The sequence below is a fragment of the Gracilinanus agilis genome, chromosome 6, assembly GCF_016433145.1.
Source record: "Gracilinanus agilis isolate LMUSP501 chromosome 6, AgileGrace, whole genome shotgun sequence".
NCBI lineage: Eukaryota > Metazoa > Chordata > Mammalia > Didelphimorphia > Didelphidae > Gracilinanus > Gracilinanus agilis.
Window position 1 is genome coordinate 280,435,812 of NC_058135.1, and position 26,166 is coordinate 280,461,977.

General features: G+C 37.8%; 1 protein-coding gene across 1 annotated transcript; it reads left to right on the forward strand.

Annotated features, from left to right (window-relative positions):
• Positions 1-24,045, forward strand: LOC123253010 (glycine N-acyltransferase-like protein 2). The gene is made up of 6 exons (XM_044682277.1): positions 1-74; positions 4,840-4,945; positions 7,942-8,049; positions 18,028-18,154; positions 21,110-21,290; positions 22,806-24,045. The coding sequence occupies exons 2-6, from the start codon at positions 4,868-4,870 to the stop codon at positions 23,230-23,232; spliced, it is 921 nt and encodes a 306-aa protein (XP_044538212.1). The 5' UTR covers positions 1-74; positions 4,840-4,867; the 3' UTR covers positions 23,233-24,045.
• Positions 24,046-26,166: the final 2,121 nt, after the last annotated feature.

Genomic DNA, 26,166 nt, shown 5'->3' on the forward strand with positions numbered 1-26,166 from the left:
CTCTTATTGACCAACACAGGGATCTGGAAGGACAGTGGCTATTCACCTCATTCTTCAATTTTTCTATTTTCTAGGTAAGTTCAATCATTTTATTTATTTTAAAATAATTACCCACAAGGACTGAACTCATGTATATATGATGTGTCCTTAGGGGGTTAAATTTGGATCTTGGATCTTGGAATAACTCTGATTTGGAGCATAGAATTAATCATCTTTAGATCTGGATTTTCCTTTCTTGAATAGAAGTCTAGCAATGCTCTTGTCCCCAGAAATATCATCTCAACTAAATAAAAGAGGAAATCTATTAGCCTAAATACATGACACTTTTCCATGAAATCTGTTTTTTCAATAAAATGTGGTTGTGGTCTATAATTGCACACTTAGTAAAAGAATAATAATAAAAGGGATGAAGATCACAAGAGTGGAAGTGATAAAAATAGATTTAATGGCCAGGAGAGGATCATTATTTATTAGTTTCTCTTTCTCCTCCTCTTCTCTCCCCCCAGTCACTGCAACATGGATTAGATTAATATTTCCCTAAAAGTTAAGAAAGTTTTCTCAGATTCCTGATTAACTTGAGTGGAATCAGACTCAGGCTTTACCCCCTGAAGCAGCTTTCTGGTATATATTGATATAGCTTCCTGCTTACCAAAGAGCACAAAAAGACCCACATCCCAATTTAGCTCTGGGCTATAATTCTTTTATTTGTGAAATGAAAGGGTTGAATTAAATGGACTCTGAGGTCCATCCTAGCACTATGGTTTAGATTTAGATTTAGAACCATAGTACCTGAGTTCAAATCCCACCTCTGCTCCTTTCTACCTATGTTACCTTAGAAAAGATGCTTAATCTTTTTATGCCTCAGATTTCCCAGCTATAAAATGAGAAATTTAGCCTAGAAGATTGCTTTGGCTCATAAAATGTATATATATCTACATATGCAGTAGGGACCCCTATCTATAGGAGATGTATTTCAGGACTTACCACAGATGGCTGAAATCTTAAATATAAATAAACATCTACTGACACTCCCCCCTTCAGTCCATCAGTGCTCTATAGGCTCCCATGCACCCATGTAAAAAAAAAAACTAACTAAAAAAAGTGGAAGCAAAGAGGGTGGAGGTGGGGGACAGACTGCGGCTGCAGTGGATTTCTGGCACTTCAGATTGACTGACGATAACTCAAACCACTAAAAGCAAAACCACAGATAAGGGAACCCTATCATATATATTTAAGTAATTACCCCAGTGTCTTTGCCAAAATAAAAACCCAGATGCGGTCATAAAGAGTCAGACGTGACAAAATAAATGAATAACAACAAATGAGATATATATATATATGTAATTATGTACATATATATGCATTTTGTATAATAATTTTTCTTTGGTTACTACTCTACTTCTTACTAGTTATTAGTTACTAGACTAATTACTATTCTCATTCTTCTATCTACTTACACTGGGTCTGAAACTTAGAGTTTTTTTAGAGTTCCCTAGGGGCGCTGAAAGGTTAAGTGGCTTTCACAGTATTATCCATCTAACATGTGTAAGAAGCAGGACTTGAACTTGGGATTCCTGATTACAAAGCTATCTGGAAGACTGGCTGTGCTTGTCTATTCCTGCCTCACTGGAATTTTATAAGAAAATATTTTTTTAAATTTTAAATTTTTTTTTTATATTTTATATAAGAAAATATTTAGTTTTTCCTTTCAAAGGTCTCTCATTTTAGGACTGGTTTATATTGGAGGTGACCTATATTTGGGACTAATCTAAATATTCTGAGCAACACTCATATAAGTTCACAACCAGAATGGACGAAAGCAATTATCTAGACCAGTTCCCTCATTTTATAGTTGAGGAGTTTGTGACATAAAGAGACTAAGGCTTTGCCTAAGGTAACATGGGTATCTAAGTGGCATAGTGGATAGAGTGCTGGGCCTGAAGTCAGGAATTCTCATCTTCCTGAGATCAAATCTGGCCTTAGACACTTACTAGCTGTGTGTCCTTGGACCAGTCATTTACCCACATTTTTCTCGGTTTTCTCATCTGCAAAATAAGCTGGAGAAGAGAATGACAAACCACTCTAGTAACTCTGCCAAGAAAACTCTAAATAATGTCACAGAGAGCCAGATACATCTGAAAAATGACAACAACACTAAGGCATCATTGGTAGTAAATAGAAGAATTGAGATTTGAACTCTGATCCTATGGTTCTAAATCATAGGATCCCTGAGGTAGCAGTAGAATAGATGTCCAAAGTCATCTATCGATGTGTCCTCCAGGGCCATCTGTCTATAGGGTTAGAGGTCCATGTCTATGTGGATATATACCACTCATTTCACGGCATCAAAGTATCTTGTCTAAGCTGAGATTGGTAGGGAGTGAAAAAAACAGATTTGAAATCTGAACCCCAGGACTATAGATTTAGAGCTGGAAGGCACCTCACAGGTCATCTGATCCAACTCAATCTTTCCACAAAGGAAAAGCAATCCCAGAAAAGACACCTGCCTTGTTCATTCACAAAGCTAGTATCAGAGGCAGGATGGAAATGGATGCCACCTGTCAGGACCCCTAATCTTCCCACAGTACCGGCGACCTCCAAGTCACACAGCTCATTCTACCACGCCATGGTGGTGATAGGGCAGGATGGTTTGGCAATATGGCTTCCCCAAAGAAATTACAGAACCTGAAAGGCTTTGTTTTCATTTGTGGCTCCAAGTCACTCATCACATTCCATGACAGTATCAGTTGTGCCGGACCGTACAGGCTCACCCTCCATGATGCTGTCCAGAGACTGTCCAGTTGAGCAGTCCTGTATGAGTGCCTTCTCACATGGGCTTATAACCAAAACTTTCTGTGATAGCATTCATTGAAAGCATCTTCCTACCCATTGGGGCTTCCAAGTCGATCACACATGATCGAGGCTGACCCTTGGCATCCAAACATGTTCCCCACATATCTCCCATCATCATTATCTACTAGTCATCTTGACTCTTGTCTTCCCATTGGACTTTGATAACTCTAGAAGAAAGATTGAGGCCACTGACTTTGTGCTACTCTGATTCACTTAGATCCAATTTATACACTTCAAAAGATATCACCAGTGATGCCAATTTGGTGCTCTTCAAATAAAAAGGACAACCACCACCACCACCATTCCTACCACCCTACTTTCTTCCTTTTGCTCTGGGAACTGTAACCAAAACAATACCATCGTTGCTTCTAGAGAGGGCATGTTAGTGAACTTCCCTGTGACTGCACTCATTGCAATGACTCCCTAAACCAAAGTTCCCTTCCGTGGGGTCACCCTTTCTCTTGTCTTCCCCATTCAAACATAAGGTCAATGAAGTCAGGGATGGTATCACTTATGTATTTGTATCCTCACTGCTCACCATAGTACCTGGAGCAGAGTAAGCACTTAATAAATGTTTTTTTCATTTATTTGTTCCTTCCTTCACATATCAACTCAACCACCTCAGGGAATAAACCAATGGCCTTTGATGAGGATTAATTACCCACAATGGCAGTCCAAAAGCCCAAGGGTGGGAGGAGAGATGGGTAAAATTTTACATGTAGTATATAAAAAAGGACATTGGATTTGAATCATGAAGATCTGGATCCTGGTGCTGGCTTAATCAGATACTAGCTGAGTGAACTTAGTTAATTTAATTATACTCTCCAAGTCTTGGTTTCCTCCTTTGCAAAATGGAGATGACAACAGCTGTGCTGTCCACTTTATAGGGTTTTAGTGAAGTTCGATTAACCAATCACAACCACATCTGTTAGATATCTAATATGTAGAGTGGAATGAAATGGAAAAGCATTTGTTAAATGTTTACTATTAAGTACATAATAGGCATTGGGAATATGAAAGCAAAAAATGATACAATTCCTGACATTAAGAAGTTTACGAGCTTAAATAGGGGGAAGAAGCCAATAAGATCTATCAAGTTAAATGTTGGAAAGGAGTGAAGCCTTCTCGAGTTACCCTATTTGAGGAATAGAGACCATAAACTTTGTCGTTTGGGGATTTACAAAATTATGCTCATCAAACTGAAATAGTAGAGTTCAGCTAGCTATATTAGTCTAGCACGAGGAGAGAATGAGCAGCCTCATGATCCTGGACTCTTCCCTTGCTCACTTCCCAGCTGGGACCATGATCTCCTTCAGAGAGAAGTGGGGAAGTGCCCAGCTCTACCTGTAGATGTCCTCTCTAGGGTCACAGTGTCTGTGGTGAGAGGGCCCATGCCCGTGTGGATATGCACATTTTACGTGGAGAGCAGACCCCTTTCAATTCTGCTTCCAGAAGCGGTTAGGAAAGTGTGAAGCATTAAAATGATTAGAATCATTCCTCTTCCCTCTCAGAGTCCATCATCTCGATGATGGTGTCTTACGTAGACTGCTTTTGGCTAACATCACTTTTTATCAGCAAATTTTTGTTCCTGGGACTTTGTGTACTATTAGAGAGAAAGAGACCAGGATGTGAGTGACCTTTGGATCTCACTCATTCCAGTGACTTCATTCCCCACAACATCAAAGCCTGCTTTTGGTACTATGGCAATCCTCAGATTTCTAGGATACTGAAGGGCACCCTGTGTTCTCTAAGGGAAATCATCTAAAGGTCACGTTTTCATCCCCAGGCACCCAAGTAGCTGGATATAGTAGGATCTCATTTAGTCCTCTGGCCTCTGAGTCAAGTCAGAGTGAAATAGGTAAGGTCAGATTTCCTCCTCTGGGTCAGGTGTCACCCATCACTCACTTCAGCTCTACTTTCTCACGTTCTTGAGAAATCCCATTTCTCCTTCAACTCCTTTTATTCCCAATTTATTTTTATCTGAAGGGCAAAGAAGTGTGCAGCACCACAAACAATGCTCCTGTTGCGAGAGGCTCAGAAGCTGCAGGCTCTGTACCAGTCCCTGGCCAAAAGCATCCCGGAGTCCCTGAAGGTGAGACAGGGTGAAGCCAAATGGAGATGCGGCCATCCCTGTGCCACAAGGAGAGACTCAGGAACCAAGTAGGAAACAGAGAAACGTCAGCCTAGAGTAACCATTCTTCTTGACATCAGGCAGATCCACTTCAGAGCTCTAAATCTCAGTTTCTTCTTTTGCCAAGTAATGTTTTGAACTTTTATTTATTCCATCCCATCCCTTTTCTTCTCAAACTAGCACTCTATTCTCTTTCCTTCTAACAGTGTAGGTACAGTCAGGAATGGCTGCTTTTCCCCTAAATCCTTTTCCATGTTGTCTCATCAGTCCTCCAGAGAAAATTTACTCAACGTGCTAAAGACCTTTTACCTTTTCTTAAAATAATGATACCATTAATAGAGCTTTGGCAAAGCACTTTACATGTTCTCATTTGATCTTGACAACAATCTATAAGGAAAGTGCTATTAGAATTCTCATTTTTAAATTGAAGAAATTGAGACAGACATATATTAAATGATTTATCTAGGATCATACAGCTAGTAAGTGTTTGAATAAGGATTTTCTTGACTCAAAGTTCCACACTATCCATTGCACCACCTAGCGGTCTTCATTATATCATGGACTCACTTCCTTTTCCAATCATTTCTTAGAGGTTTGCTTTTACTATTCAAGGCATCATTGGAAATATACCATTGCTTATTAGTTTATTTATATCAATTATAGATCTCTCTAACATCCTTTAGTCTACCACAGTTTTCATAGTGTTAAATTTGTAGTCATAGAGCATCATCAAAAGAAAATTTTTATTATTTTTTAAAATTCAACAAACATTTCCTTAAAAACCTATAACAAGGGCAGCTGGGTAGCTCAGTGGAGTGAGAGTCAGGCCTAGAGACAGGAGGCCCTAGGTTCAAACCCGGCCTCAGCCACTTCCCAGCTGTGTGACCCTGGGCAAGTCACTTGACCCCCATTGCCCACCCTTACCACTCTTCCACCTATGAGACAATACACCGAATTACAGGGGTTTAGAAAAAAAATTAAAAAAAAAACCTATTACACTAGGCTCTGGCACTACAAAGGAAAAAAAAATGAAACTATCCATCCGAGCCTTCCACAGGTTTACATTCTACAGGTATTGTACTTGAGGAATACAGAAAAGTAAATATGAAGTATAACTGGGGCAGGGAGAAAGGGGGAGAGAGAGAGAGAGAGAGAGCAAGAGAGAGAGAGAGAGAGAGAGAGAGAGAGAGAGCAAGAGAGAGAGAGAGCGCGCAAGAGAGAGAGTGAGTGCACACCTTAGAGAATCAGTAAACTTCATTGGGGATTAAGTACCTAAAGTAAGTCTTAAAGGAAGAAAAAAAGAAAGATGCTTAGGAGAAAAAAGGAGTACATTTAACAAATGAGTCATAAACAATTGTACAGAAGCAAAAAAAAGTGGATGACTAATTTGAGGAACAATAAATAATCCAGATTGACTAGAAAACTTTTTTGGGTCCATATGTATGATTTCATTGACACAGAGGATTCCCAATTTGAAAATGTCTTCAGCCAATGCAGTCTGGGTCTTTAACTTACAGTCTTATAAGTTCCCTAGTGTACTGAGAGTTTAAGTGGCTTTGAGGTCTCCTAGATCCCATTTGATAGAGGCAGAACTTGAATCTGAGATTCCTGATTCCATGGACAGCCATGTTGCCTCTCTGGCAGGAATGGTAAAAGAAAAGAATCATGTCAAACAACAGTGGAGAGGCCAGTGGAACAATATTATGGAAGGCTGTAAATGCCAGACTGAGTAGTTGATATTCTATCTCCAACACAATGGGGAACCATTAGAAATCATTGGAGGACCTTAAGAAGATGATTTTAGTAGCTCTGTGGAGGACAGCTTGGAGACAGAGAAGCTGATGACACGGAGCCCAGTTTGGAGTCTATTGCAATAGTCTATATGGAAGATGAATGAGGACTGTAGCCTGTGATTGGAGAAATTAATAGTATCTTTGTGTAGAACAGGTAGCATCTACAATTGATTAATATTGGTGGTAAGAAAAAAGGAAAATATTCAGTTTATAAAACTAGGGATAAGGATGCTGGGGGTATCCATAAAAAAGTGAAGTTTGGGAAAGGGGGTGGTTTTAGGGCAGAAGTTGAATTTTGTTTGGTCCATGTTGATGGGACATTCAAGTGACAATCTCCAGCAATAGTTGACAATAAAGAACTGAAGACCAGGGGATATAGTAAAGCTGCATAATTAAAGTGACAAATAAATAGATGAGTTTTTGTGTCAGAGAGCAGCTTAGCACTACTTAAGATGCTGTGCAATTTCCCAAATTCAGTATAGCCCAGGCTTTTTCTTGTCTTCAATCTTGAACCCAACTTTCATCCATCTCAGTGGTTCCCAAACTTTTTTGGCCTACCGCCCCCTTTCCAGAAAAAGTATTACTTAGCTTCCTGGATATTAATTTTTTTTAATTTTAATAGCAATTAATAGGAAAGATAAATGCTTCTGTGGCCATCACCACTCCCCTAGATTGCTACAGCACCCACCAGGGGACAGTAGCGCCCACTTTGGGAATCACTGATCCATCTGTGCCTCCTATCCAAAAATAAGTCTTTTGAGGTCAATTGAAGACTGAAAAGCTATAGAAATGGGAACTAATGTTATTATTGTTTTTTTCCTACATCCCAAGAGGTGATGGGACATCGCTATCCCATTAGAAATTCCAGACTCTAAATAAGAAATATAATGAACACCACAGAATAATGGGAAGCAGGAAGATAAGGGAGGAATGATGGAAAAGGATGAGATAAAACGGAGAAAAAGAAAAATGTTATTTCCTGAAGCATTAGCAGAATATGAACACATATAAGCATCATTGTCACCAAAGCCACAATTGGCCTTAAAAGAGTGCTATCATTCTGCTTATCCCCAGCTCCCACTTCCATTTTACTTTCCTGCTTGACACATTTAATGAAATGATGAAGCTTTTCCAGTCTCACTTGGCTCTGTCTTCTTATTACAGGTATATGGCTCCATTTTCCACATAAGTAGGGGAAATCCTTTCAACTTGGAGGTTCTAGTAGACTCCTGGCCAGAGTATCAAACCGTCATTACTCGGCCTCAGAAAGAGGTAGGGTCAAATTACTGACAAGCACTTATTATGCAACTCTTACATGCCAGGACCTGAGAAAACTAAGAAAGAAAGAAAGCAGTTTTTGCTCTCACAGAGCTTTCATTCTATTGGAATAGACAACATACACATATATAAGTAGATACCAAATTTAGGTATCTCATCATGGGGATTAGGTAGATGGAATCCTTGCAATCTGGAAAATCCTTGTAAATTTTTTTGGCCTTCCTTTCATACCTGAGAAGAAGTCTGAATATCTTCTTTTTCTTTTATGAGATACTTAGAAATTGGGATAATTTAGAATATGGAGTAAAAGAAATTGTGTATATTTATGGTATTAAAAGATAAAGTACTTTGATATTATACAATATACATATTTGGTGCTCTTCTGAGTTTCTAAGCTTTTTCTGTGGTGTCATCTGATCTTCATGTGTCACCTGCTGCTTCTGCAAAACTCCCCTCAAATCCCCATTTGATTTCTTGTGCCAACACACAATATATTGAAAACACAAAGAGGAAAGCCACAATATGGAAGGGATTCCTGTATATACAGAATAAAAGACAAAGATATTTGAAGGGAGATCACTATTAATTGGAGGTTATTGGGAAAGGCTTCATGTAGAAGATGGTAGCTTGAACTGAGTCTTAAAAGGAATTTTGAAAAGAGTTTATGAGGAGGCAGAGTCAAGATGGCCACTTAGAAGCAGCGAAAGTCAAGTCCTCTGTTAAAACCTTTGCACAACAATAAAAAACAAAGTGCTTTGAGGGGGACAGAAAACCAAATCCAACAACAGGACATAGTCAGGGGACTCTCCTGCTCAATTCAGCTTAAAAGATATGCAGAGAAGGCTGAATTCTTGGGTTTAAGAAAAAGAAGGAAGGTCCCAGGACCCATCCCCCACTTACTGTGATGAGACCTAGGTGGTTTCAGGCATCTCCAGAGGAGGGTTCCAGCCCTGAGGGAGTGCTCTGCTACCACAGCTACTGGAGGCTCAGGGCACTGACCACAGCTGGCAGGGAGGCAGCTAAAGGAGAGGGGAAGAGGGAACAGCCTGGTCCCAGCCTTCTGCCACCACTCTCCATCTGGGCCTCTGCCTCTGGAGGTTATGGCCTCAGGGCACATCCAGCTTTGCAGATCAGCTCTTCCAGGCTTAATCCCATCTATTAATAGTACAGATAAGAAGCCTTCAGAGGACAGAGAAGCTCAATCTCCAATACCCCTCTCCCACCTACTGTGCTGAGACCCACAGTAAGAATCCAGCTGACTGGGATCCTAGGGCAAAGTCTGAAACCCCAACAGAGTACTTTGGTTATACCATAGGAAGCTCAGGACTCTGATCAGGCAGCTGGCAGGGAGGTGGCTGGCAGAAAAGAGTAGAGAGGAGGACTAGGGTAAATATCTTTAGAATCCACACCTTCACCTTCAGCTTCTGCTAGCAGCTGGGGAAGATGAAGTCTCAGGGCTCATTAATACTCCATCAGCCTAATCTAGTTAATCAGCAGAGCAGAGAAGAAGCCCCTTCAGGACAGAATAGCCCAAAACCACAGATCCAGAAAATAAACAGAGGAGCAAGATTACAACCAATGACAGGAAGAAGGAAAAAAATATGAGTAAACAACAGAAAAAGAAAAAAGAAATTATAATTGACAGCTTCTATCCAGGTAATGAACAAAGAACAAATGGAACAGAGAAGGACAAGGAACAGCAAGCAAAAACTCAGAAACTCCAAAGAATTGGACACAGGCTTTGGAAGAACTCAGGATATAATTAAAAAACAACTAAGAAAGGCTGGAGACAATTGGAAAAGGAACTTAAAAAAGCAAAATAGATCATCTGGAAACAGAGGCACATGAACTAAAACAATAAAAAAGGTGTCTTAAAAGCTAGAATTGACCAGCTTGAAAATGAGGCAAAAAAAGTGAAAGATGACCTAGAAAGAAAAACAGACCAAAAATCCAGGGATGAAATTCAGTCTTTAAAAATTAGAATCCAACAACTAGAAGTAAATGACTTTATAAGGCAGCAAGAGTCTATAAAACAAAATCAAAAGAATGAAAAAATTGAGGAAAATATGGAACATCTCATTCATAAAACATCAATGGAAAATAGATCCAGAAGAGACGATTTAAGAATTATTGGACTTTCAGAAAATTATGACAAAAGAAAAGGTCTAGACATTATTCTATAGTAAATTATCCAAGAAAACTGCCATTCTTGAACAAGAGGATAAAGTGGAGATTGAAAGAGTCCACAGATCACCTCCTACATTTAATCCTCAATTGACAGCACCCAGGAATGTTATAGCCAAGTTCAAGAACTACCAGACAAAGAAAAGATACTATAAATTGCTAAAAAGAAACCATTCAGATATTATGAAGTCACAGTTAGGATAACACAGAACCTGGCTGCATCCACACTGAAGGACAGGAAGGCATGGTATATATCATTCTAGAAAGCAAGGCAACTGGGTCTACAACCAAGAATCAACTACCCAGCAAAATTAATTATATTCTTGCAGGGGAAAGTATGGTCATTTAATAAAATAGATGACTTCCAAGCATTTCTAAAGAAAAGACCTGATTTAAACAGAAAATTTGATGCTCAAACACAGAACTCAAGAGAATCACCAAAAGGTAATTAAGAAAGGGAAAAAAACAACTTTTTTTAAGGGACCCAATAAATTCAAATGATTTGTATTCCTATAAAAAAGATGATATTGGTAACTCTTAAAATTGTTATTATCATTGGAGTAGCTAGAAGAAGTATACTTAGAGGGTACAGTGACAAACTGTATATGATGATATGTCAAAAAATATATAAAAAACTAGGGGGAAAAGAGGATATTATTAAGAGAAATGGGAACATAGATAAAATGGAGTAAATTTATATTTCATAAAGAAGCACATGTGGGGAGGGTGGGAAGACCAATATAATGGAAGGGTGAAAGAAGTTGGAGATAGGTAATACATAAATTTTATGAGCATTTAAATTGAACCAGAGAGGGAAGAACAATCAGATCTATTGGGGCAGAGAATTGTATCATATCCTATAGAGAAGTAGAAGGGCAATAAATGAGCTGGTGGGAAGGGGAGCAAGACAAGGGAGGGAGGGTTGGGGGTCATTTAAAAGGCACTATAGTAAGAGGGGAATAAATAAGAGGGGAGGGGGCTGAGAAGGGGAATAACATTAGGCAGCAGAAAGAGGGGAGACTGACTAAAAGCAAGAAGTTGAAGGGAAGGGTAAGAGGGATAAGAGAAAAGGCAGAATCAAAGGAGAAAGTCCAAATGGAGGGGAATACACAGACAATAATCATAACTGTGAATGTGAATAGGTTGAACTCACCAATAAAAAGGAAGAAAATAGCAGAATAGATTAAAAACCAGAATCCTCCCATATGTCATCTACAAGAAACACACTTGAGGCAGGTAGACATACACAGGGTAAAGGTAAAAGGGTGGAACAGAATTTCCTGGGCTGCAGCTGAATCAAAGAAGGTAGGAGTAGCAATTATGATATCAGACAAAGCTAAAGCAAAAATAGATCTCATTAAAAAGATAAGGAAGGTAATTACATCTTCATGAAAGGCAGTATAAATACTGAAGAAATATCAATACTCAACATATATGCACCAAATGGTACAGCATTCAGATTTTCAAAGGAGAAACTAAAGGAGCTTAAGGAGGAAATAGATAGTAAAACCATACTAGTTGGGGACCTTAATCTTCCTCTATCAGAACTAGATAAATAGAAGCAAAAAATGAATAAGAAGAAGGGAAATGAATGAAATATTAGAAAAAATTAGAGCTAATAGATATCTGGAGAAAAATAAATAGGAATAAAAAGGAATATATAGTCTTTTCAGTAGCACATGGCACAGATACAAAGACTGACCATGTACTAGGACATAAAAACATTGCAAACAAATGTAGGAAAGAAGAAATAATAAATGTAATTATTTCAGACCATAATACAACAAAAATCATAATTAATAGGGGTTCATGGAGAGGCAAGTTTAAAAAAAAATTTTTTTAAACCCTTACCTTCCATCTTGGAGTCAATACTGTGTATTGGTTCCAAGGCAGAAGAGTAGTAAGGGTAGGCAATGGGGGTCAAGTGACTTGCCCAGGGTCACACAGCTGGGAAGTGTCTGAGGCCAGATTTGAACCTAGAACCTCCTGTCTCTAGGCCTGGTTCTCAATCCACTGAGCTACCCAGCTGCCCCCACAAGTTTAAAATTAATTGAAAATTTAATAATCTAATTCTTCAAAACTGGTGGGTCAAAGAACAAATCATAGAAACAATTACTGATTTCATTGAAGAGAATGACAACGAGGAAACAAAATATCAAAATCTATGGAATAAAGCCAAAGCAGTACTCAGAGGAAAATTTATATCCCTAAATGCCTATATCAACAAGATACAGAAGGAAGAGGGCAATGAATTGGGATTGCTACATAAAAAACTAGAAAAAGAAAAAATTAAAAACCTTCAGATAAAGACCAAATTGAAAACCCTAAAGATCAAAGGAGGAATTAATAAAAATGAAAGTAAAAGAACTATTGAACTAATAAATAAGACTAGGAGCTGGTACTTTGAATAAACAAATAAAATAAATGAAGTACTGGTTAATCTAATCAAAAAAGAAAGGAGAGAATCAAATTAGCAGTATCAAAGATGAAAAGGGTGATCTCAACTTTAATGAAGGGGAAATTAAGGTAATAAGAACTATTTTCCCAATTATATGGCAATAAATATGACAATCTAGGGGAAATGGGTGAATATTTACCAAAATATAAATTGCCTAAATTAACAAAAGAGGAAATAGAATACTTAAACAATCCCATCTCAGAAAAAGAAATTGAAGAAGCCATCAAGGAACTCCCTAAGAAAAAATGCCCAGGGCCAGATGAATTCAAAGTGAATTCTATCAAACATTTAAAGAACAACTAATCTCAATACTATACAAACTATTTGACAAAATAAGCAAAGAAGGAGTCTTGCCAAATTTTATATGACATTAATATGGTATTGATTCTAAAGCTAGGCAGACCAAAAACAGAGAAAGAAAACTATTAAAAAAAAGTCTCCTTAATGAACATAGATGCAAAAATCTTAAATAGAATATTAGCAAAAAAGACTCCAGCAAATCATCACAAGAATTATTCTCTATGATCAAATGAGATTTATACCAGGAGGGCAAGGATGGTTTAATATTAGGAAAACCATCCATATAATTGACCATATCAATAACCAAACCAACAGAAATCACATGATTATCTCAATAGATGCAGAAAAAGCCTTTGACAAAATACAATGCTCATTCCCTTTGAAAACACTAAAAAGTATAGGAATAGATGGGCCTTTCCTCAAAATACTAAACAGTATATATTTAAAACCATCAGCAAGTATCATCTGCAATGGGGATAAGTTGGAAGCCTTCCCAATAAGATCCCACATAAATCATCAACATTTCTAAATATTTCCAACACAACTCAGAAGCAATAGTTAGAAAGAGAAATCCCATCTAAAATCATCCTAGACAATATAAAATATTTAGGAATCTCTTTGCCACAGGAATTATATGAACACAACTACAAAAAACTGTCCACACAATTAAAACTAGATTCAAATAATTGGAAAAATATTAATTGCTCATGGGTAGGATGAGCTAATATAAAAATGAAAATCCTACCCAAATTAATATACTTATTCAGTGCCATACCTATCAAACTACCAAGAAACTTTATCAAATTAGAAAAAAATTATAACATAGTTCATTTGGAAGAACAAAAAATCAAGAATATCAAGGGAAATAATGAAAAAAACATTGTGAAGGATTGGGGCCTACAATACCAGATTTTAAACTGTATAATGTGCATTTTTAAATGCACTAACCCCGAGAGACTACCTCTTCCAGGATTCTCTATCCTAACTTCCTTAGACATCTCCTACTTCCTTTGTGGGAGGTGTCTGAGGAAGATATAAGAGAAAGTGCTAGAGCCTGGGTTTTCGCACCTTTTTCCCCCAACTGGTGGAAGAGCCTTTTTTTTTTTTTTTTTTAAGAAGTGCCTACTGAAGGGGACCCTTTTTCTCCTACCAGAGGAGACCTTTTTCCCTTAACTAACTTTTTCTAATCACAACTATAATGTAGTGATCATCGAAACAATATGGTACTGGTTAAGAGAAAGAAGGGAGGATCAATGGAATAGGCTTGGGCTAAGTGACCTCAAAACTGCTGGGAAAATTGGAAAACAGTATGGGAGAAATTAGGTTTAGATCAACATCTCACACCCTATACCAAGATAAAATCAGAATGGGTGAGTGATTTAAATATAAAAAAGGAAATTATATATTTACTTACAAATTAGGTGAACATAGAATAATATACTTGTCAGATCTGTGGGAAAGAAAGGATTTTAAGACCAAGCAAGAGATAGAGAATATTGCAAAATGTAAAATGAATAATTTTGATTACATTAAATTAAAAAGGTTTTGTGCAAACAAAACCAATGCAACCAAAATTAGAAGGAAAGTAACAACTAGGGAAAAAATCTTTATGAAAAAAACCTCTGAAAAAGTCTAATTTCTCAGATTTATAAGAAGTTAAGTCTGTTGTTCAAAAAAGTCAAGCCATCCCCCAATTGATAAATGGACAAGGAACATGAATAGGCAGTTTTCAGATAAAGAAATCAAAACTATCAATAAGCACATAAAAAAGTGTTCAAAATCTCTTATACTTAGAGAAATTAAAATCAAAACAACTCTGAGGTACCACCTTATACCTAGCAGATTGGCCAATATGACAGCAAAGGAAAGTAATAAATGTTGGTGGGAATGTGGAAAAATTGAGACACTAATGCATTACTGGTGGAGTTGTGAATTGATTCAACTATTCTAAAAGATAATTTGGAACTATGCCCAAAGGACTTTATATGACTGCCTGACCTTTGATCCAGTCATACCACTGCTGGGTTTGTACCCCAAAGAGATAATAGGGAAAAATACATGCACAAAAATATTCATAGCTGGGCTCTTTGTGGTGGCAAAAAAACTAGAAAATGAGGGGGTGTACACCAATTGGTGTACGGCTGAACAAATTGTGGTATTTGTTGGTAATGGAATACTATTGTGCTCAAAGGAATAATGAACTGGAAGAATTCCACGTGAACTGGAAAGACCTCCAGGAATTGAAGCAGAGCAAAAGGAGCAGAACCAGGAGAACATTATACACGGAGACAGATACACTGTGGCACAATAGAACGAAATGGACTTGTCTACTAGCAGCAATGCAATGATCCAGGATCTATAAGACCCTGAGGGACTTATAAGGAAGAACACTATCCACATCCAGAGAAAGAACTGTGGGATCAGAAACACAGAAGAAAAACAACTGCTTGATCAGTTCGATGAGGTTCGATGAGGATATGGTTCGATGAGGATATGACTGGGGATATAATCACTCTATTGCAAATAGTAATAATATGGAAATAGATTTTGAACACTGATACATATAAAACCCAGTAGAATTGCTTGTCTGCTCTGAGAGAGAGGAGGGAAAAGAACATGAATCATGTAACCCTGGAAAAATATTCTAAATTAATGAAAAAAATGAAAAAAAATGTAATGTTATCTTTAAAAAAAAGAGTTTAAGTTGGCAGTGAGGACAGAGAGTATTCTAAGTTTGGGAGAGTTTGTATAAAAGTTAAGGTATTGGACTGGGGCCATGTTGAGGGAGACAGAGAATCAAGGACCAGAGCCACACTTCTACCTAAAACCTGTCAGAGATTCTCTAGAAAATATAGAAAGATGGGTAGCACCATTAAAACACCTCTTCCATTCTTGGTATTAGTTGATAGTGTGTCTTATTGGCTATTTCTCCTCCTATGACTGAATTATGAGGTCTTCCTATAAATGTGCCATTGAGCTTTCCTTCTTGATTCTTACTTTACCAGGTATCTATTCTGACCTCTTGATTTCTTTTCAAACTATTTTTTCTAATAATTAACTTGGCTTTCCCTTTTGTACCAAGAGCACATGATTTTTTGCTTATGTGTTTTGTTTTATTTTGTTTTTAATTATTCTAGGTCAGCTTCATTATCCTGGAAATATAACTGTGAACATTTTTTTGTTTAAAATAAAAATCAATAATGCTGTTTTAAGCATCTTCAGAGTCACTCAAGGATATTAAAGCATTTAGCACTCAAAGGAACCTGAGAAATTATCTGATTTAGCCCTCTAATTTTATAGTTGGGGAAACTGAGACCCATAGAGAGGAAGTGACTTAGGGAAGCTCCCACAGGTAGTAAATGGCACAACTGGTATCAAATTCAAATTCCCTGATTCCAAATGCTCTCTTTTTTTCTACCACTCTACTTATTTTCCCAAACCCTGGCAATCTGGTATCTCCTGCCAAAAGGAACCTGCTTGGAGGGAAGACCCCTGACCAATGTTGATTTGATTATCTAAGAGAATATTCTTATTGAACATCTGTTCCAAATCAAATATATTCCTGTTAATTAAGTAGCATTTGTTAATTGCCTACCAAGTGTGAAACATTACTTGCACCTACTTTAAGTTACCTACTACATGGATTAGACATGAAGATTAAGGAGACAAAAATGGAACAGACTTTACCCTAGAGTTAAGGAAGTTATTTTACTACAGAAGAGGAAACATGTACACATATAAGTAAACATAAAAATACACAAGAAATTTAATAAAAGGTGCTGTTTTTATTGTTTCAAATTCTTTATTGACTCCATTTGGTGTTTTCTTGGCAAAAGACACTTAAATCATTTGTCATTTTCTTCTCCAAATCATTTTACAGATAAGGAAACTGAGGCAAAAAGAATTAAGGGACTCGCCCAGGGTCACATATCTTCTATGTGCCCAAGGCCAGATTTGAAGTTAGGTCTTCCTGCCTCCAGGCTCAGCACTTTATCCTCTGTGCACCTAAGTGCCCAAATATGTATTTTGGTTAAGAAAAAAAAGAAGCTTGATAGAAGCATAGTCAGAAAAGGCTTGTTACCTGAGGTAGAGCCAGGGCTGAGCACTGAAGGATGCCAGGCATCCTGAGAGGCAGAGACAAGGAGGAGAGAGAGTACATGTTAGGCACGGGAGAAAGTCTGACAAGTCACAGATCCAGGAGATGAAATGCCATAGAAGGAACCAGAAGGCCAGTTTGGCTGGGCCATAGAATAGGAAATAAAATGAGGCAGACTTGAAAAGGTAAGTTGGAAGCAAACTGTGTCTAGAATTACCACATGTTTTGTCTGTGTTAAAGCACCACGAGTTAAGAGATTTGCCTCTGCTCATTTAAGAATTATAGCAATCACACCCAACATTTTGGGACCTTCATCAATTTGCTTACTCCCTCTGTAGGAAGGAAACTCGCATTCAATGCACTCAATGAGCATCTAGTATATATCAAGCCCAGTACAAGGCACTTTACAAAGATTCTTTCATTTGATCCTCACAACAACCCTATGTTATTATTATCTCTATTTTTACAAAAAAGTAAACTGAGGCAGATGGTGATGATTTTTTTTTAGTGACTTGCTCAAGGTCACAGAGCTAGCTGTCTGAAGCTAGATTTGAACTCATATCTGCTTCAGTTCTAGCCTAGAGCTCTATCTATTGTACCACTTAACTGTGAGGACCAACAAGTCTCTACCAGTCAGTAGATGATCTGGGAGTGTTTCTGTGGCTAAAAGGTTCACCAAGTCTGTTTTATATACATTTGTGCTCATGTATATTCATTGATACACATATTTCTATGTCCAAACATGTCTATGTGTATCCTATGTGTGTGTATGTACACCTTTGTTAAGAATATTCTATCCTGGTCTTTTGTTGTTTCTGTTCAGTCATGTCTAAATCTTTGGGACCCCTTCAGGGTTTTCTTGGAACAGACACAGGAGTGCTTTGTCATTTCTGTGACAATGATATCCCACTTTCTTTCCCCCCATCCTGCACAGGAAATGACTGATGACATGGATCACTACATAAATTGTTATCACATCTTCTCCAAAACTCCTGAGAGATTACCAGAGATCCTGGAATCTAATAAAGTCATTAACTGGGATCAGAGTCTCAGAATCCAAGGTAACCATTCAGAAGCAAACAGAAATTCTTAAAAAACAGGTAACATTGATTAAGCACTAACTATATGAAAGGGACCATTGTTGGCATTTGGCATATGAAAATGAGAATGGCACGATCCCTTCCCTCAAGGACCTTATGATCTAGTTGAGGCGACAAAACAAATGGACAAGTAACTGAGACAAAAATCAGAATCCTGGTTAGTTGATAAGTTTAGGTATTATTTTCTCTATCTAAGGACTAAGAAACTTCTCAACAAAGTCATGAAATGGTTTCCCCAAGTTCACACACCTGCAAGTGATAAAGCTGGATTTCAAACCAAGATTTCTTACAAATTCAACTACATGGTAACTTCCTTGGGAAGGGGTTCTGAGGAGGGGAAATAGCATTATGTTTTCCCTAGACTCTGATCATGGCTTTGTCATTGCCTTCCAGCATGAACCTAAATAATATTCCTTATTTCTAGGCTTTGGTATCATTTAAAATGAAGAGTGTGGAGTAGATGGTTTCTAAAATTCTACTATTATTAATGTCTTTTTATACCAACTATGAGCTTTCTCTTCTCCCCTCCTTTGACCCTCAATACCTCTTTCTATCACCTCCTCGCCTCTCTTCTTCTTTTCTGGTCACTGAGGAGCAGGGGTCCTTTTCCTTACCAAGACTAATCCTTCTTCTTGTCCATTTGATTCCTTCTTCTTCTACTCTCTTCTCAGAACTTGCTCCCTCAATCATTTCCATTTTTAGGCTCTATTTGTCCACTGTCTTTTTCAACTATTCACAAATAAGGACAAGCCTCTCCCACCTATAAAAATAGTTAAGAGACTGTGAAACTTTCTCAGTTCAATTCCTACATCCCATCCCTTTTCGGTAGTTGTTATTTAGTCTTTCAGTCATGTCTGACTCTTCATGACCCAATGGAGCATAGTTATCCATGGGGTGTTCTTGGCAAGGATACTTAAGATATTTGCCATTTCTTTCTTCAGTGGAGCTTTTTGTTAGGCAATCAGAGGCTAAGGGACTTGCCCAGGGGGCCACACAGCTAAGAAGTGTCTGAGGTCACATTTGAACTCAGCACTCTATCCACTGAACCATCTAGCTGCCCAACCCTTTTATAGTCAAACTCATAGAATCATCTTCTTTCATTTATTCCATTTCCTTACCTCTACACACAACCACTTGCAATCTAGCTTCTGACTTACCACCCCAGCTGATACTCACCAAAGCTACCAATGATCTTCTCATTGATAAATCTGATTTTTCTGTTCTCAGTTCATATCCTCCTTAGCATACACAGCTTTTGGTTGACCACTCCAAAATACTCTCTTTCTTTGGCATCCATGAAACTGATCTCCTTTAGTTTTCTTCCTATTTCTCTGAGTGTTCGAGTTCAAATTCTGACTTTGACACTCAAATTGCTTATGTAAATTTGGGCAAGTAACTTAGCTTCTCTAGGTCTTCATTTCTTCCCTTTTCAAAATGAGGTGATGATAGCATAGATTCTACTGAAGATTCCTTCCCAAATCATTCTTTTAGTTTATGATTCTAAGTGCACAAGAAGAGCATAAACACATCTGTGAGAAATATGGATAAGTCATGTATGAATGGAAATTTTGAACCTTGGATTTCATCTCCCATAAGTCCCTTAGTTTTCCCAAAATTCCCTTTAATCTCTCCTGCACTTCCATATTTGCGTGTTCACGTTATTGTTTTATAGTTGGCTGTTAACTCCTCGCTCTTTCTCTTTGGTTCCTGGGAGTGAGCTGGTTAGTACCTTTTAGTTAGTCTCTTTTGTTAGTTTATCATTAATAAAACACATATAAATATAATATTTAGTATTTGCATATTAATTTTAATCTCCACAGTCAGAGTGTCTTTATTCAGCATTTAATGTGCTGAGCTCTGGGGATACAAATACAAGCAATAAAGGAAGGAAGGGAGGGGGAAGGAGATGGTACTCATCTGGAGGACAGGGGGAGAAATGTGGAGAGTCAGGAACACAATCAAGAGAAAAATGAAGCAGTGAGTGTAGCTGAACTGGACACTTCCAGAAAATAGTGGTTCCAGGAGGAATCCACTTATTGGTCAATAAACATTATTAAACACTTGCTATGTGCAAAAAATTAGACAGAAAATCTTTCTAGCTTAGGGAAGAAGAGAAGGATGAGAAAGTAGAGAAATAGCTATCATTGAAGAAGTGACATCAGTGTAAGGAGAGGAAATGGGTCAATTGCCAAAAGTAAAGACAGAGTAAATATGAAAAAGAGCATCATCTAAGTTAAATTTAAGCTATTTATAAAGTTTAAATATAAGCTAAAGCTAATATGTATCTTTGCTCATATAGAGTTAGAGAGAGATGCACAAGTTCAGGCACTAAAGATTCTTCCACTTTGCAGGAGTGCCTATTATATGTGTCCTAATATCCTAATTTATTGAGTTATTGAATAAGATTTAGAGCCAGACCAAGAATTGGAAACTGAGGGGATGACCATCAATTGGGAAATGATGGACAAATTGTGGCACATGTTTGTGATGGAATACTCTTGTGCTATAAGAAATGATAAGTAAGATTTCAGGAAAAGCTGGAAAGAGCTGCAGGAACTGATACAGAGTGAAATAAACAGAACCGGGAGAATGTTGTACACAATAACAGTAACTTAGCTCTGGGCTATAATTCTTTTATTTGTGAAATGAAAGGGTTGAATTAGATGGACTCTGAGGTCCATCCTAGCACTATGGTTTAGATTTAGATTGTTTGTTTTATAGAAGGGGAAAATAAGGCCCAGAAAGAGGAAGGGTCTTAGCCATAAACACTTGGTGAAGAAACAATTAGAGCTGGGATTCTAACCCAGGGTCTCTGATTACAAAGCCAATGCTGTTTCCATTAAGTTGTGCTCTCTCAGAAGATGCAAAGACAATCTAAAATAAGGTCTATGTTGCCTTCATCTTTCTCTTCCTCAGGTTTACAACAGAGTTTGGATGAGAAGATAAAAAGTGTTGCAGCTTCAAAGTCAGTGCAAATAGATTATTCCAAGTGTGTTCTCTATATAACAGAAGCTACGCTGCAAATGAAATCTTACAATAAAAGAATATTTGGGAAATCCCAGGAAACAGATAACCAAAACACTGGAAAGTTTAAGAGGTAGGAACATATATAGCCGCCTCTTCTAATATCACATCCTGGATTGTTGATAATTAAAGGATTAAATTTCATTATCTGGTTTGTGGCATAAAATAGAGACGTGAAACACCCATGATCATTCACTAACATCCTCATCTGTTGCCCCATTGTGGAATGGAGATAGACCTAACTGGTCATGGGAACTCAAATTCTGCCATGTCCAACTTTCTAGAGAGTCTTAGATTAGGACTGACAATAGATGGTGTAACATGTCTTTGATCAGTCCAATTGATTTTAGAGGAAGCCAATACTAGAAACATGGTGAGGAGTTGAATCTTACAAAATTGCCTCAGTCAATTTACTGCTGAATATTTTTGATTATTTTAATAGAAAATAAGTAAAAGACATAGGTGTGTGTACTATCTAAATATAAAAATGGCCTGATTCATGGGCCAGGAGAGAGAGTAATCTCACATTTCACCAAGAGCAAGTCACCGTATCAACCCAATCTAGAATCACCAAAAACATATTGAAGGAAGGAGTAATTTCTTCTAAGTCATCTAAATTGTCTGAGGCTCTGAAGGCTCCAGGAACTCACTTCCCTCTATCTTTCTCTCTCTAAAAGTTGTCAGTTATCTGAAGAAATCTCTTCTCCATTCATTTGGCCAGAAAGTAGCTTCAATGTTCCCCAAACCTATCAGGAGTCCCATCTCCTTCCTTATTCATAGCCCAATAGATTCAAAAGGTTTTCCCTCAGAAAATCTATCCAGTTCATGTGGACAGACATGTTACTTAAGCTTCTTGAAGTCAGGATTTGTTTTCCTCTGTATCCACCACACTAAGCATGTAGTAGAAACTTCCTACTCCTGTCTTCAAAGCAACTCTTGAGGAATGTCAAAGTTATGATCTGTGTCAAAAGGAAAATTGGACAAGGCATTCAATAAATAATATGCAGCATTATCATGAGAGACATTGGATGACATGCAAAAATAAATGAAAAATGGTCGTTTCCTTCAAGAAACTTACAACCCAGTGAGAATAATGGGACTTCCCTAGTGAATATACTAGGTTCAAGTGTGGTAAGTGGATAACAAGAAAGCAAAGAACAATGGAAATGATCATTCCAACTGAATGATCTTGGATCTATAACTGGAGGGGAACCCAGAGGCTAGTTAGTATGGCCCCTTCATTTTGCATATAAAAAGCCAGGATGGAAGTGTGGATTGACCAAGATCACAGAACCAGAAGGGGGAGAGGTAATATTTTAATCCATGTTTTCTTATTACAAAAGCCAGTCTGTTTTCCACTGGACCACACTGGGATCAGGAATGATTTTATGAGGGGGATGCCATTCAATCTGGGATTTAAAGGAAGGGTAGGAAATCAGTGGATTATGATATGCTTGGAGAGAAGGGAGAAAGGGACATGAGAGTCATAGGTAACTAACACAAACAAAAGCCTGGAAGTAGGAAACATTTGAGAAATAATTGGGAATGAAAGCAATCATTTTCCTTTGTTTATTTTTTTCTTTTGCAGTGAAGTTGATAAGTTCAAAACTACCTTCCTGGATGTCTCTCATTCTGAGCTGGTGAACAAAAATTGGAAATTTGGAAAGAATGAGAAGAGTCTGAGATATATCAAAAGATGCATCCAGAACTTTCCTGCATATTGTTTGCTTGGTCCTGAGGGGAATCCCATATCCTGGAATGTGATGGATGCAGCCTGTGAATTAAGAATGGCTTATACCCTGCCAGAATATCAAGGCAGAGGCATGCTAAGGGAGATGATGATTCCATATATGAAATATCTTCAACAGAACGAGATTCCTTTTTATCTCTTTGTGGAAGACAAGAATGAAAACTCCCACAAAGCAGTGAGGCATCTTGGTTTCCAAGCTATGCCATGTGGTTGGCACCTATGGAAAAGTATCCCAACAAGATTTCAGCAATTGCCTCATTTCTAATTCAGGCTATAGAAGTCTCCAGTTGCACACTCCACTTGTATTTTATAATATCTTATTTCAACATTGGAATCTCCCTATCTTGCCCAGATTAGGAGGGCAGCAGCCATTCATGGTCCCAGCCCCACTGCTGATATGTACAGAAGCTTTGACTGGCTCAAATTCCAACCTGGGCCATTTTGTCCTTTCTTCAGTGTCTTGGTGGTCCCCTGACCTTAGAGGCCAGAAGTAATTCAGACATCTGATTGAAGTCAGTGTTATTGCAGAGCAGAACTCCTGAGCTCAAGTGATCCCTCAACTCAGCCTTCCCTTAACCCAGCAGACAACAGAGATATGGGCTACCATGTCCAGACTCTTCCCTAACTTTTCACATAGTCATTAGAGACAGCACCATTGAGGTCAGCCTTTGAATATGGGAGATGATTGCCCTCAATTTAGTGAGCCTATGTTTACAGAGTGAACTCAAGCACTGCTCATACTTCAAACTAACTCCTTGAAACTTCTCTGGCTGTTTCCCATGTCTGAAATGCTCTCTCTTCTCATCTCCACTTTCTAGCTTCTTTTGCTTCCTTTAAGACTTTAAGAATCAGATCTTCTTTGGGAGGTTTCACATAGTTGTCCCTCTCCATCCCCCTTCATTGCTAGAGTCTTTTCCAACCAGATTATCTGTCATCTACTCTGTGGATATCTCATATTACATGTTTCTTACATGTCTCCCACAATATGGCGGCACCATGTGTGCTAGGCTTAGAATCAGGAAGACTCATCTTCATGAGTTCAAATCTTGCTTCAGACACTTAGTTGCTGGGTGAACCTGGACAAGTCACTTCACCCTGTTTGCCTCAGTTTCCTCATCTGTAAAATGATCTGGTGAAGGACATGCCAAAACACTCTAATATCTTTGCCAAGAAAACTCCAAATGGGATCACAAAGAATGAGAAAGAATTGGAAAAATGATTCAAGTACAACTCCTACATTATAATTTTTTAAAGTTATGATTCTAATAAATAGCAAATAAAATGGAAATCTCCATGTATGTGTGAATATATTTATTATGTACATATATACATATAATATTTATTATGTACATATATACATTATAGAAGAGAATTTGCATAAGAAACTGCAGATCTCTATTGTGTACAACTTGTCTTGCTTTCATTTATTTATTTATTTATTTATTTTAGATAAAGCCCTTACCTTTGTTATATTTGTGGGATATACTGTGTATTGGCTCCAAGGTAGAAGAGTGGTAAGGGCTAGGCAATGGGGGTTAAGTGACTTGCCCAGGGTCACACAGCTGGGAAGTGTTGCCTTGCTTTTAAATGCATAATAAATTCAACATATAACTTTCAAAGCCATCTTGCTTCTTTGTGATTGCTGTGGTGATCCTAATGCTAACCTTTCCTTCTATTCTCTTCAATTCATTTTTTTAAAAAAGGATCTTCAAAAGACCTATATGAAGTAATGAAGAGTGAAACAAGTTAGAACCAAGAGAACATAATATACAGCTAAAGAATTAATACCTGAAGAATAAGTTGTGGATCTCCATATCTAGAGAATGAACTGAGAAATAGAAACATGAAAGACACAATCTACATCTATATATCTTTCTGTTGGATGATACCTTAATCTATGGTGTAGGAAAGAAAGGAAAGGACAGAGATACCTGGGGGGGAAAATCATACTAAATAAACAAGTATATAAAAAAGAGAAAAAAAGGATCTTTAATTGCTCTCTTTCTTTCGTTTTTAAAATTTTTGCTTTCCTATCCATATTCTACTTTCTTGTCTTACTCTACTTCCAAATGCAAAAAAGAAAAGAAAAAGGAAACCCTTGTAATGAATGTGCATGATCAAGGAAAACTTATTATTGTCTCTGTAAAGGCGTGTCATTTTTTATCTGGGGTCCCTTACTTTTCTGTCATGGGGTAGGTAGCCTAGTTAGTATCAGTCTTCTAAAATCATAGTTGGTCATTATATTGATTAGAGAGCTCATTTAGTTTTTCAAAGGGGACAATACTGTTATTGAATATTGTTCTCTTGGTTTAGCACGTCTCACTGCATATCAGTTCATGCTAAGTTTCCCAGGTTCCTCTGGAGCCATTCATTTCATCATTTCTAAAAGTGCAATAGTATTCTGTCACATTTACATGCCATCGTTTGCTCATCCAATCTTCCAATACTTGGTCAGCAACTTGGTTTGCAGTAAATAGGGTCTATAAATATTTATACACACATGGGTTCTTTTTTTCATTGTTGGCTATCTTTGGGGTATACATCTGGTAGTTTTATCATTGGGCTAAAGGTTCTGCAGAATTGGTGACTTTTTTTAAAATAATAATTCCAAATTGTTTCCCAAAAGGCTGGAGTTTCACCATAATGTCAGAATTAATGTGCCCATTTTTAGAAAGATGGATACAATGCAACAATAAGTGGTGGCTGCCTACTGCCAAGTGGCCAAGGAAAGAAAAGTGGTTCATTCTAGACAGTCACAGAGATTGTGAGTGGATTCTTAGGGCAACAGATTGCCAGGTCTTCCATAGCACCCAAGGTAATATTGATTTAAGTATTATTTCCAGGGTGGAAAGGTGAGAGGGAAGAAGGTACATATAGGAGGTGGGCAGAGGTGGGCAGATGGTAAGATCTCCACTCCGAGAGAATGCACGAGATGACTGACAAAAGTTCATGGAGAAATCCTCTGGGGAGGAAAACTTAGCAAAGTCAACGTTCATTTGTTGTGTGACTTTGGACAAATCACTTTGCTCCTCTAAATCTTACAGGACACATAATTTGACTCTGGGCAAGTCAACAAATCCCTCAGTGCTCAAGAAGCTCTCCAAGTCAAAACCCTTAGAAGAAGTTGACCTGCACTGGTAAAGGAGAGTTCTGTCCCCCAGGACTTTTCTATCCGAATGAAATCAAAGGTTCAATCCTA